The sequence below is a fragment of the Lactuca sativa genome, chromosome 4 (genome assembly GCF_002870075.4).
Source record: "Lactuca sativa cultivar Salinas chromosome 4, Lsat_Salinas_v11, whole genome shotgun sequence".
NCBI lineage: Eukaryota > Viridiplantae > Streptophyta > Magnoliopsida > Asterales > Asteraceae > Lactuca > Lactuca sativa.
Window position 1 is genome coordinate 205,947,072 of NC_056626.2, and position 13,207 is coordinate 205,960,278.

General features: G+C 35.8%; 1 protein-coding gene across 1 annotated transcript; it reads left to right on the forward strand.

Moving 5' to 3' along the window:
• The first annotated feature begins 696 nt into the window (after window positions 1-696).
• On the forward strand, window positions 697-2,533 carry LOC111902293 (exopolygalacturonase). Its single transcript, XM_023898146.3, has 4 exons — window positions 697-830; window positions 952-1,260; window positions 1,505-2,020; window positions 2,130-2,533. The coding sequence occupies exons 1-4, from the start codon at window positions 702-704 to the stop codon at window positions 2,355-2,357; spliced, it is 1,182 nt and encodes a 393-aa protein (XP_023753914.1). The 5' UTR covers window positions 697-701; the 3' UTR covers window positions 2,358-2,533.
• The last annotated feature ends 10,674 nt before the right edge of the window (window positions 2,534-13,207 follow it).

The following is a 13,207-nucleotide window of genomic DNA, read 5'->3' on the forward strand; positions in this document are numbered from 1 at the left end:
AATTTAAAACAAATAAAAGATTTAGGAGTATTTTCTACAAATATCCTCATCATAACTATATGATTTATGTTTATATAAATCGTGAAAAGATTACTAAATATATATTCCATAAAAACGTACCATTTATATAATAAGGTTCTAGCACTATACATCCCTTTTATTTGGCTGTGGCAAAAAATATACTAAACTATATTAATTAGAACTTAGAAAATTTATTTTAAGAAACTATTTGATTTGTATGATTTTTTTTCCGATTTCAATTATTAGATTCGTAATCAAACATCCAGAACAACAAATTTTTACAAATAAATAAATTCATAGATGACATACAGTTTCGCATATAATCACAACCATTTTGGTCAATTTTCATTTTTTTGTAGTTATATTGTTAAAAACTTTTAAAAAACAACTATTCTGGCCATTTTCTTCTAAGCTAATACTTATATTTTCAAATATATCAATAATTAATAAATTAATAAATAAGTTATAAATGCAGACCAAACGATTCACTTATTCTCGGGTCTTTTTTAATAATTCAACCATATATTACAATGTAAATATAATATTGAGTAAATCAAGTAAAAGATAAGGAGACACTAAATTTACGGAATTTAAGTACGTCAAATTTGGAGCTTTACGCCTTTACTATATAAGTTCTTAAGAAATCAGGAAAACAAATCAATGCACAACAAACAACAATAATGGTCTCCTTCATCCATTGGCTTCCGTTCTTGTTGATTCTCGCCGATGCCCGGAGACCTCACATTCCGAAAACCTTCAATGTCATGTCTTATGGTGCACGTCCCGATCGAATCACCGATAACAGCAGGGTATATACATTCTTGATTCCGATTCCTCACTTCATCATCATTTCAATATATAATCCTTATCAAGTTCTTCAGATTTCCACTTGATTTACACCTGTGAAACTCTCCGATCTGTTTTCGTTAGGCATTTCTTCGCGCATGGAAGGATGCTTGTGAGCACGACAGCGGTGGTAGAGTTTGGATCCCGAGAGGTGAGTTCAAGCTTGATTCCGTCGTGTTCGTCGGACCTTGTAAGGGACCTGTAGATTTTATTATCAGGGGATTGCTTGAAGCTTCAAGTGATCCATCTAAGTTTTTCGTTGATCACTGGATCAGTTTCAAGTATGTCGATCAGTTGGTGGTCCGAGGCGGCGGTTATTTGCTTGGTAACGGCCGTTCAGCATGGCGGTTCAATGACTGCGCCACCAATTCCCGCTGCAAACCACTTCCCGTCGTAAGTCCATCCTTTTTTTTTTCCTGATTAAAACTGTAACCATGTTGCAAATCTGGAATCCGAAAAGAGTAGTGACATTAATTTCTATTCTCGATTCATTTGACCATTAAAAAACGTTTGTAACGGATGTTTGTTAAAGTTCATTGTCATGATTGAAGAAAGTTGAACGTCATACAGTTCTAACTAAAGTCACGTTCATATCAATTTAATTCTGATATGTTTTTTTTTCATTAACTTGTAACAGACGATGCGATTTGATTTTGTGTCTAACTCAAAAGTAAACCACATCCACTCAATCGACAGCAAAAACGCTCATTTCAATTTATTCGCATGCCACAACATGAACATGAGCCATATTCGGATCCTTGCTCCAGCCACCAGCCCAAACACCGATGGAATCCACATCGGAAGCTCAACCAAAATCAAGATCACAAACAGTCTCATAAGCACCGGTGATGATTGCATATCAATGATTGCAGGTAGCAAAGACATCATGGTTTCAGAGGTTCATTGTGGGCCCGGACATGGGTTTAGCATCGGCAGCCTAGGTGGGTCCCACAATGAAGAACACGTAAATGGTATATATATACAAAATTCCACTTTAAGAGGTACTCAAAATGGATTAAGAATCAAAACATGGGCACCCTCTCCTCCTAGCCTCGCTTCTGATTTTACTTTTGAAGATATCATCATGGAAAATGTCAATAATCCCATTTTCATCGACCAACAATATTGTCCCATGCCTCCTTGCAACGGCCAGGTAAATCCTTAATACGCTGTTATTTTTACTGTTACTGTTGTTACTTTGTTACTGATACAATATTATTGAACTATTATGAAAGCTACCTGATTGTGCTGTTTTTTTGTAGGCGCAATCGAATGTTCAAATAAGGAATGTGACATTTAGAAAAGTGCATGGGACATCGAGTTCGAAGATTGCAGTTAAAATACAATGTAGCAAACACGTGCCATGTGAAGGTGTCAACCTCGTGAATATTAACTTGGAATATCGTGGGCCAGAGGGTCCTGTGTCTTCATCTTGCTTGAACGTTAAAGGGAAATCATATGGTCGACAACTTCCAGCGGGGTGTTTATAGCAAATTAAAGTTTACTTTTTTTTTCTTTTTTTTATTAAAAGAAAGCCTGAAGATGTTTAAATTTAGCTTTGTGTAAATGAAACTTTGGAGGATTTTGTAATGGGATTTCCTTGTTTTTCTTTTTCAATCTAGTTTGGCTTTTTCCTCATTTGTATTTCAAAAACATTATTTGAACATTCGTAGATCATTGTGGGACCTGTGAAGTGTTTGGATAAGGATACCTTTTTTTTTTTTTTTTTTTTTTTTTTTTTTTTTTTTAGATTGGTTGGTTTGGTTATCATGTCATCTCTGATTCGCTCCTGAAACTAAACTCTTTAAGAGCATATGGTATAGATAACTTGAAGTGATGTTATGACAAGAAGCAACAAGAAGAGGGGGTAAAAGGAGAGATAATTTGGGCAACCGATAGAAAATCATGTTGCATCTAGTCATGGCCACAACAAGAAGCAACACAACTAGATACAACAAGAAGGGGGTTGTGTTAATGTTTCTTAACGACGTTGACGATGCTCCACCTCAGCAACAACGAGATTCAACATGACACATACTTTATACTCTTAACATAATGAAAATAATAGTAAAATCATCTAGATTAAAGGGATTGCTAGTCTTTTGTCTAATTAATCAATCTTAAAAGTTTTAGATAGATTATTGTTTGTGTATCTTATTTATTTGTTTATCATTTTTAAGTTAAATTCAATCTTTATATAAGGGATATATATAAATTAAAGTCTTATTATTTTTATTGGTTTAACAAGAAAGTCTTAAACTTTTTATTTTGACAGTAAAGTCCTAAATACCGGTAATTTTTGACACATTTACCTTTTTTTTCGGTTAGCCGGTAATTAGGACTTTATTTAAAAATAAATAAAGTTTAAGAATTTTCTTGTCAAATCATGAATTAAGACTTTATTGTCAAAAAAATTAAGTTTATGATTTTTTTATCAAATTGTTGAAAATATTGAGACTTTATTGTATATATCTCTTTCTCTGGTTAGACTATCGTACCATTAAAATTTTCAATATTTTCAATGATTTGACATGAAAGTTTTAAACTTTATTTTTTGACATTAAAATCATAATTTACGATGTGACATAAAGTCCTAAACTTTATATTTTTTTATAATAAAATCATAATTACTGGCTAATCGAAAAAAATGGTAAATATGTCAAAAATTGCCGGTAATTAAGATTTTACTGTAAAAAAAAATCGGACTTTCTTGTCAAATCGATAATATTAGGACTTTAGTGTATATATCCATTTATATAATATTAGATTATGGAATTATAATATTCAGGTTTTATGAATAATTTATAAAATTTAGGCTTCATAAAAATTTGATTATACAAAAATATGAGCTTTGAAAATATTATACAAAATACTTATTTTTATAAAATTTAGACTTAATAAAATATTTTATAAATCTAAATTTTTAAAAATTTTAAATTTATCACAAAAATACAAAAAAAAAAAACAATTTTTTTTAATATTGATTTAACTTTTGGTCCATGCATTCCAGACAATCGGAGGTTTAGTTTATTGGAAAAAGGGCAGTGGACATCCTAATGATGGTGTTTCATTGTAGATTTTATCTTTCCAGTCTAAAGTGACGATTTCGAATTTTGATACATTTTTTATATATTTATTTTATTCTTTCATTGTAGATTTTGTCTATGTCCAAACTCTATTTGAGGTTGCTATTGTTGAAATGACACTCTTACACTTGTGATTTCCTAAATTGTTGTTTGAATCCTTGCTAAAAATCATTTTTGGATGCATAATCATATGATCAGTGGTTAATTCAAGTGTTTTGATGGTGTTGAGATGATAAATTATGATTAAGACCCTAGAAAATGGTTTGAAGGTGTTTAGAACAAGTTTGGACACTTTTGAATAACAAGTAAGTTGCTTTTGCTTTAAATTAGGTTGTAAAGGACAGACTTATTTGAGTATCTGTTAAGGCATGGTCGAGGCATAGTTTGGACAAAAATTATTGTGTTTATAACTTTTACATATAAACCCTAAACTAGGTTTAGTTTTCATTTATGTTCTTATATGAACTTAAGGATGGATTTGAATCCATAAAACTTCACACGTGGAATTATGTACTTAAATAACTGACTTAATGAACCATTGAAGGGTTTTGACAAATCTGTTGCTACTCCTAGGTGACTATTAAATTCTTGAACCATTCTATAAAGGAAGTAACGTACAAGAAGTTGAAAGAACCGCAAGGTGATACTTGTTTAAACATAGTTATTTGTACATTTAACTAATACCTGATATATCTTTTGATATTAAATTATTGTATAGTACCTTGCTTTCTATCTGGCTACTATAAATACTTTATTGCATTTATGAATATAAACTGGAAGTATTGTATCTTGGAAAATAGTGAAATGATGGAAAATTATTTAAACATCATTATTTTTGTATGCAGTTAGGATGGGTTGACATAAGTACGTCTAGACTCTTATGGATTTAATCATATTTTTTATATGTGACATATTTGTTTGTGTGACAATTTCATCTATATGACATATTCGTTTTGTGACAGTTAAGCTTAATGCTTAGGGATGACCTTTGTCATATAGTTATATTCGTGTGTGTGTGTGTGTATATATATATATATATATATATATATATATATATATATATATATATATATATATATATATATATATATATATATATATATATATATGTATGGTTAGGTTATTTTGTTTCTAGTAACTATTGTGTGCCAGAATGCACAGATATGGACCATCGGATGGAATAGAATCAAAGGTCATGATCTGAAGGTCTATGATAGTACAATAGGGTAACATGTACTATATAATCACATAAATTTCAGCATAAGGGCATTTTAGTCAATTGAGACAAATTTAAAAAATGAAAAATCAAGATTTATAGGATAATTAATGATTCTAATTTAAAAAATCTGATTTTTTTTTTCAAATTAATTCAATTCCAAATGTAATTTGTAAACATAAACCGACTTTATTCTATCAGGATGTTATTTTGTTATAATGATATTTTGTAATTCTGTCATAATGGTATATGTCACACCCCGAAAACCGAAGGCGGAAACATTTCCGGGGTTGACTCCAAAGTGAATATCAAATCCAATGCACATAGTAAGCAAAGTAGACAACCATTACATTACATATATAATAGTTTACATTTGTTTCAAAAGTAAATTGTACAAGTGTGATACATAGCATATATAAACAAAATGTGATGAGTCTTCTACGCACTTCGTCTTCGCCAAAAGAGATCGTCGGGTACCTGTCTAATGCGAACCTGAGAATACAAGCGGTTTAAAAATCAGCATAAAGCTGGTGAGTTCATAATCGGTTTTGTTTTGTGAAAAATGTACGAGTTCCTTTGATTTCCTGAAAAAGTGGTTGTCCAAGAAAATCCCATATTTTCTTAAATACAAGACCGATTGAATATCACAGAGTATAGTTTAATACACAAAACTATATATTGAGAATCATGGGATTACTATCCCGAATTAGATATAAAATACTTTGATATACGTGAATTGTAGATGGAAAGTAGTTTGAAAACCATGGGACTAACATCCCATACTAGATACAAGATAGTTTGATATATGTGAAAATATAGATTGAAAACCATGGGACTACCATCCCGAACTAGATACAAGATAGTTTGATATACGTGAAAATACAGATTGAAAACCATGGGACTACCATCCCGAACTAGATACAAGATAGTTTGATATACGTGAAAATATAGATTGAAAACCATGAGACTACCATCCCGAACTAGATACAAGATAGTTTGATATACATGAAAATATAGATTGAAAACCATGGAACTACCATCCCGAACTAGATACAAGATAGTTTGATATACGTGAAAATATAGATTGAAAACCATAATTGTTCTTGTGAATCGTTAAGTTTAGTTATCTAACTTGTTACACTTTTCTGGTTACGTACTACTATTACTTAGGAAAATCTTATAATTTCCTACATGTGTGTGTGTGAACTGTTACCGATTCTGTGTGTGCGAACTGTTACCGGTTCCGATTATGTTCAATGTTATCCCCAGGAAAACCCCATGTTTTCCTGAATGTGTGTGTGTGAAGTCTCCTGAAGGTCTAATTATCCTTAAATGTACATTAGTTTTATTATGTACATAAAACTAATAAATAAGTGTAAAATGTTAATAATCTTGATTGCGAGTCCTTAAGCATACTCAGACTAGATATGACTCGGGCCAGGGCCAGTATCCTTTTTATGACTTTTGTCACCCTTGAACCTTTCGGTTTGGCTGTAGCTAGCAGCCAGGTGCGAGATTGTCGGTCCCGTATAGATCTATACACTCAAGTCACGTTCTCCCTCCTGGAGATTCTGGTTACAGGGTTAGTCCTCCACTCTCTCGTGCCAAGGAAGTGTTACAGAGGACGTGTCTCCAATCTTTAAGATTACTCTTTACTTCTCGTCTAGGGAAGTAGTATCTACGACTAACTAAGTTCTAAGGGTTCCTGTCCTTTACACTCGAGCCTAGGTGTTTTATTAAGGACATCACAAATGTTCTATGCTATCTAATGGTGGTTGTCCTTTACACTCGAGCCTAGGTGTTTTATTAAGGACAATACAGATGTTTTGTGTTTTCTAATGGTGTCTTTCTTTTACACTCGAGCCTAGGTGTTTTATTACAGACATTACAAATGTTTTGTGATCTATATCGTTATAAGTGTGAACAATCAATTGTGAAATACACAACATAACAGTATATAATAAGAATTGAAAATCGGTTTAAACAAGTACTCTACAAGTTAAAACAGTTTGTTAATAGGTTTTCAATTCTTAAAAAGGTACGAATTATGAAACCATTTAAATGAAATAATGTATTTAAGTACAAGACATTCTTGTACTTTTGCTTGTATTCCCCCCTGAAAACATTTAAAAACCAGTGAAAAAGGGTAGGGGTATGAACTCACCAAACGAGAAAATGCGACGTTCTGGATGCTAAGTGTCGAATCGAGGCTTGATAACACGCGAGGTTCCTATGTAATATGAAATTATATACAAATATATCTAATTAGATTTATAAACTCTAATTAGATATGATATTACACTCCAATGAGCGAAAACACTTCAAAACGAGTGTTTGGAGTGACCCGGGTGACATCTACGGACGTATATTGATGCGTGGGACTTGGGATTTGAGTTTACTCTTCAAGAGTAAACTCCCTAATGAGTTTACGGCCTCTCAAACCATACCCACATGAGTTCATGGCCGTGAACTCATGTTTGGGTGTTTTATGGTGCTAAAATGGTCAATATCACTTGGGAAGAGTTGGAACAATTTTATCTAAGGCATGGGATGGAATTTAAATCACCATTAACACCACTTAAGGGAGTTTACGGCCCTAGCATGGAGCTTACGGCCGTAAGCTCCCATACTCCCTTAGATTGTGATTTTAAAGGCCTTAGATTAATCACATGTGATTCCTTTAATTTTTACAAGCCTTGGTATGAATTTAGGGCACCAAATGACACATAATTAGGAGTTTACGGCCCTGGAGCATATGCTATGGCCTTAAACTCTCAAATGAAGTGCTTTTTTATGTTTAAGGTCCCCAAACCATTTTTAGATGATACTAGGATTTATTCCAAGGCTATTGGTGGGGTTATATGGCTTTTTAACATGTAAAAGTGAGTTTACTCCCCATGTATGAGGAGTTTACGGCCCAAGCTTGTTCTTGGGCAGTAAACTCATGTTTACTCTTCAAAATCCATGTTTGAGGCATTCTAAGTCCATTTCATGAAGTCATATAGCCATATCTAAAGTCTAGTTGTGGTTTGGAAGGTTTTTGTTGCTAAAAAACCCCATTTTCATGTGTTCACGGCCTAAGGCTGTTCCAGGGCCGTAAACACATGTTTATGGTCCTATCCCATGATTTGAACACGAAAATGAAGGCTAAGGATGTTATACTAGGAGCTAAGATGATTACCTTGGTGTTTTGAAGCCTAAATTTGATGTTTTTGGGCCTTGAATCTTGTTTGAGGAGAGAGGTTAGAGAGAGAGTTGTCAAATGAAGCAAAAGCTTCAAATGGATGCTTGGATCACTTTAAATAGTTTCCAAGTTCGGGACATGGTGGAACTCTAACCGATACCGGCGTTAGACGGAGCTTTTGGTCGCACCCGATCAAGTTGCCGTAACTCGATATGGTTGATTCTAGAAATGTTCCGATCGCTAGAATGGGGTGTTAGAATGATTTCTAAATGCATTAGGACACCCATTAAGTCATTTTAGATAATTACAATTTAATGACTTAATTAAATGGCTAAATCGGAAACAAATTTGAAAACGGCGATTGGATTATCGAAATGAGTTACGAAAAGGGTTACAAGCAGTGATACGAAATTTCGGGTTGTTATAGTATCCCCCCTTAGAGGGAATTTCGTCCCGAAATTCAAAGATTTGAATACAGATCGCAAAGTGAAAAGAGATATAGGGATGAATCTACTGTTTCGGGTCTTCATGCTCCTAAGTAGAATCGGGTCTCCGCTTGACATTCCAGCGAACCCTCACTGTCGGGATGCAGTTTTTGTTTCGAACGGTCAACCTATCAATCCATGATCTTAATTGATTCATCCATGAAGGTTCGGGCTTCCATGGGTTTCGATCTCATCAAGGGATTTCCAGGGTTTCGTCAAGTCGGCACTCCTTACGAACAAAGATGTGGAATACCAGATGGTTGCTGCTGAGTTCTGAAGATAGCTCGGAGAGGGCTATGGAATCGATTCCTAACGAGGATCTCGAAGGGTCTAATGTTCCACGAGTTAAGTTTTCCGCACTTTCCAAGGCGTACTATGTCTTTCCAGAGTAAGACTTCCAACAAGTAGGTACATTTTCATGTGGCAGAGTAACTAAAGATCCGATGATCCTAAAGGAAACTTCTACGTGGGTCTACGATCATAGCCGGAGGGACCCAAGAATTGACGGGTTTCTATGGGTATCCCCGGTGCCGAATAATTCTTTATCGCCTTTAGTTTTTGAAAAGGTCCACAAGTATGACTGTTTTGCTTATCTACATGACCAAGAAAATGGTTCGACCGAAGGGTACCACTACTACCTCGTAGTGATTATATCAAACCCTGATTGTTGTCTTGGATACATCGTCCTCACTGAGGTTTGGTTACGAGGTAATTACTTGGATTAGGTCGATGCGAGACTTGACTACGTGTTCAGAAAGAATTCTCAAGAATTCTTCGAAAAAGGCATCGGGGAAAAGAGTTGCAGACTTCTCGTTTCTCGATGATCACATGGACGAGGAATACATGGGAAAACTTTTTAAGCTATGATGTACGAAAATCAAGAGAGTCGGGTCGGAGGAAAGTTAAGACGAATGGCTTTCTCGAAACCAGGAATAACAACACGAATGAGGCTCAGTCATTACATGCCAAAGATGACATCAAAGCATTTCATGAAAAGGTTGCCATTAGATCGAATGGAAAAGAATAATTGTTCGGATTAAAGATACAATCTACGGATATGACGTTAGCGTTCTCATTCTCACTTGATAACCATCTCGACGGTATACATTTTCGACTACTCACAAACGACAGGGTTTAAAAGATGTTCAAATGGATGGTTAGTGAATTTCTTTTGGTGCTAGAATCGAAAAGAATCACAGGTATAAAATTTAACGAGGGGAAATATACCTGTGGCAACGGTGGGATCGGTGGCTGTCTCCTCTTGTCCTATCGCTAGAACTCTTCCGGTGTTGCCAGATGTTACTGCCCTGGGGCAGTTTTGCTTGTAATGTTCGACTTCTCCACAACCATAGCAGGCCCGACCAATGCCCGCTCCGGAAGCTTGACTGGTTGATTGGGTTGGTGTCTTACAGTTTTTCGCCATGTGACCCTTTATGCCACAACTGTTGCAAAATACCTCTATACATGGACCGGAAGGAAGGTGATGATAGTTGCACTTGTCACAACTAGGAAGGGTTCCAGCATACCTACTGACAGGTTTTCGAGTTGAGGAGCCAACAACAGAAACAGTTGCAGGGGAAGTGGCAGCATGAACTGCCACCGTTTGCTGCCTCTTCAAAGACTCTTGCGATGTCTGAGTTTTCTCCTTCTTCCTAATTTTTCTTTTCATACCACTCCTCTCTGTCGGCTCAGGAGTGGTAGCTGTCTCCTCAGGGTCATCACTATGATCTATTAAGATTTGTGCTAAGCGTTTGGCGCTATCGTATGTATCTTGCCTCGCAGCTATGACGTTTCCTTTCGTTGGCTGGGTCAGCCCCCATATGAATTTCTCTATCTTCTTACTCTCTGGGGTAACCATTCCCGGGCAGATTAATGCCAAGTCGTCGAACCTGGAAGTGTAAGCGGCGATATCGGAACCTTTCATCTTCAGGTTCCAGAGTTCGTGTTCTAACTTCTGCATTTCGCCCCGAGGGCAGTACTCAGCCATCAGAAGTTCCTTCATGGCTTCCCACCCCATGGCGTTGGCTATAGGTAAGGTTAGGGATTTGACTCGGCCGTTCCACCAAGTCAGGGCTTTGTCAATAAAGGTACATGCGACAAACTTCACCTTGTCAGATTCTGAGCAGGCGCAAATTTCAAAGATGGATTCGATCTTCTCGAACCATCGGGTGAGGGAAATGACACCTCCAGTGCCATCAAAGGATGTGGGTTTTGCGTTCATGAAATCTTTATAAGAACCCTCTTTTCGGTGTTCCCGACTACTTTCTTGGTTTTGGGTTTGGGTACCACCTCCCGAACTACTGGAACCGCCAGAGTTCTGTTGAGACATGGCAGCTGCCACTACGGCCGTAACAGCTGCCTGGAATACTATAGGGTCAAATTGAGGAGGAGGTGGTGGCGGAGGGTTGTTGGTCTTGGAGTTGGGTCTCTTTCTTGGAGGCATCTTGATCTGATAAGATCAAGGAAGAGAGGATGATAAGTCCTCTGAATTGAATCAAGAGATATGGCGGATATATTCTGAATAAGCGATAAAGTAGGAAAGAGTTATCAAAGCAGGAACATTATCGCTAAGGGAATGATCAAAGAACAATGCATGAACGAGGATTTCTACCAAGGATTAGCTTGAGAAATACTCCCATAGTATTTCATGATTCGTTACGACGCTGGTTCGATGTTTCTGGTATTTGGGTAAGTTTTAGGCATGCCGCATACCACAGTCACTCCCAAGCACATGTTGGCCGTGTCTCGAATGAATATAGTTGGCCAGGCTATATTGATCCTAGACACGACTACATAACTGCCGAGGTTTAACCACAGTACACAACACCCATTTACTTATGTTTTGTTCTACTTGTAGTTACGGATCTCGACGGTTCGGTATACTTATATACTTTTGAAAATACTTATATTTTGAAGGATACTTTTGGTTCAGAGCACTTAGGCCCCTTAATGTTTATAGTTTTATACCATGTAAGGTTTGGTATACTTTATCCACTATAAACAAGGGCTCTGATACCAATCTGTCACACCCCGAAAACCGAAGGCGGAAACATTTCCGAGGTTGACTCCAAATTGAGTATCAAATCCAATGCACATAGTAAGCAAAGTAGACAACCATTACATTACATATATAATAGTTTACATTTGTTTCAAAAGTAAATTGTACAAGTGTGATACATAGCATATATAAACAAAATGTGACGAGTCTTCTACGCACTTCGTCTTCGCCAAAAGAGATCGTCGGGTACCTGTCTAATGCGAACCTGAGAATACAAGCGGTTTAAAAATCAGCATAAAGCTGGTGAGTTCATAATCGGTTTTGTTTTGTGAAAAATGTACGAGTTCCTTTGATTTCCTGAAAAAGTGGTTGTCCAAGAAAATCCCATATTTTCTTAAATACAAGACCGATTGAATATCACAGAGTATAGTTTAATACACAAAACTATATATTGAGAATCATGGGATTACTATCCCGAATTAGATATAAAATACTTTGATATACGTGAATTGTAGATGGAAAGTAGTTTGAAAACCATGGGACTAACATCCCATACTAGATACAAGATAGTTTGATATATGTGAAAATATAGATTGAAAACCATGGGACTACCATCCCGAACTAGATACAAGATAGTTTGATATACGTGAAAATATAGATTGAAAACCATGGGACTACCATCCCGAACTAGATACAAGATAGTTTGATATACGTGAAAATATAGATTGAAAACCATGAGACTACCATCCCGAACTAGATACAAGATAGTTTGATATACATGAAAATATAGATTGAAAACCATGGAACTACCATCCCGAACTAGATACAAGATAGTTTGATATACGTGAAAATATATATTGAAAACCATAATTGTTCTTGTGAATCGTTAAGTTTAGTTATCTAACTTGTTACACTTTTCTGGTCACGTACTACTATTACTCAGGAAAATCCTATATTTTCCTACATGTGTGTGTGTGAACTGTTACCGATTCTGTGTGTGCGAACTGTTACCGGTTCCGATTATGTTCAATGTTATCCCCAGGAAAACCCCATGTTTTCCTGAATGTGTGTGTGTGTGAAGTCTCCTGAAGGTCTAATTATCCTTAAATGTACATTAGTTTTATTATGTATATAAAACTAATAAATAAGTGTAAAATGTTAATAATCTTGATTGCGAGTCCTTAACCATACTCAGACTAGATATGACTCGGGCCAGGGCCAGTATCCTTTTTATGACTTTCGTCACCCTTGAACCTTTCGGTTCGGCTGTAGCTAGCAGCCAGGTGCGGGATTGTCAGTCCCGTATAGATCTATAGACTCAAGTCACGTTCTCCCTCCTGGAGATTTTGGTTACAGGGTTAGTCCTCTACT

Coding starts and splice junctions, on each gene's coding strand:
- LOC111902293 (XM_023898146.3), top strand. CDS start 702: ATGGTCTCCTTCATCCATTGGCTTCCGTTCTTGTTGATTCTCGCCGAT. Junction 831..951: donor GAATCACCGATAACAGCAGG/GTATATACATTC, acceptor TGTTTTCGTTAG/GCATTTCTTCGCGCATGGAA. Junction 1,261..1,504: donor GCTGCAAACCACTTCCCGTC/GTAAGTCCATCC, acceptor AACTTGTAACAG/ACGATGCGATTTGATTTTGT.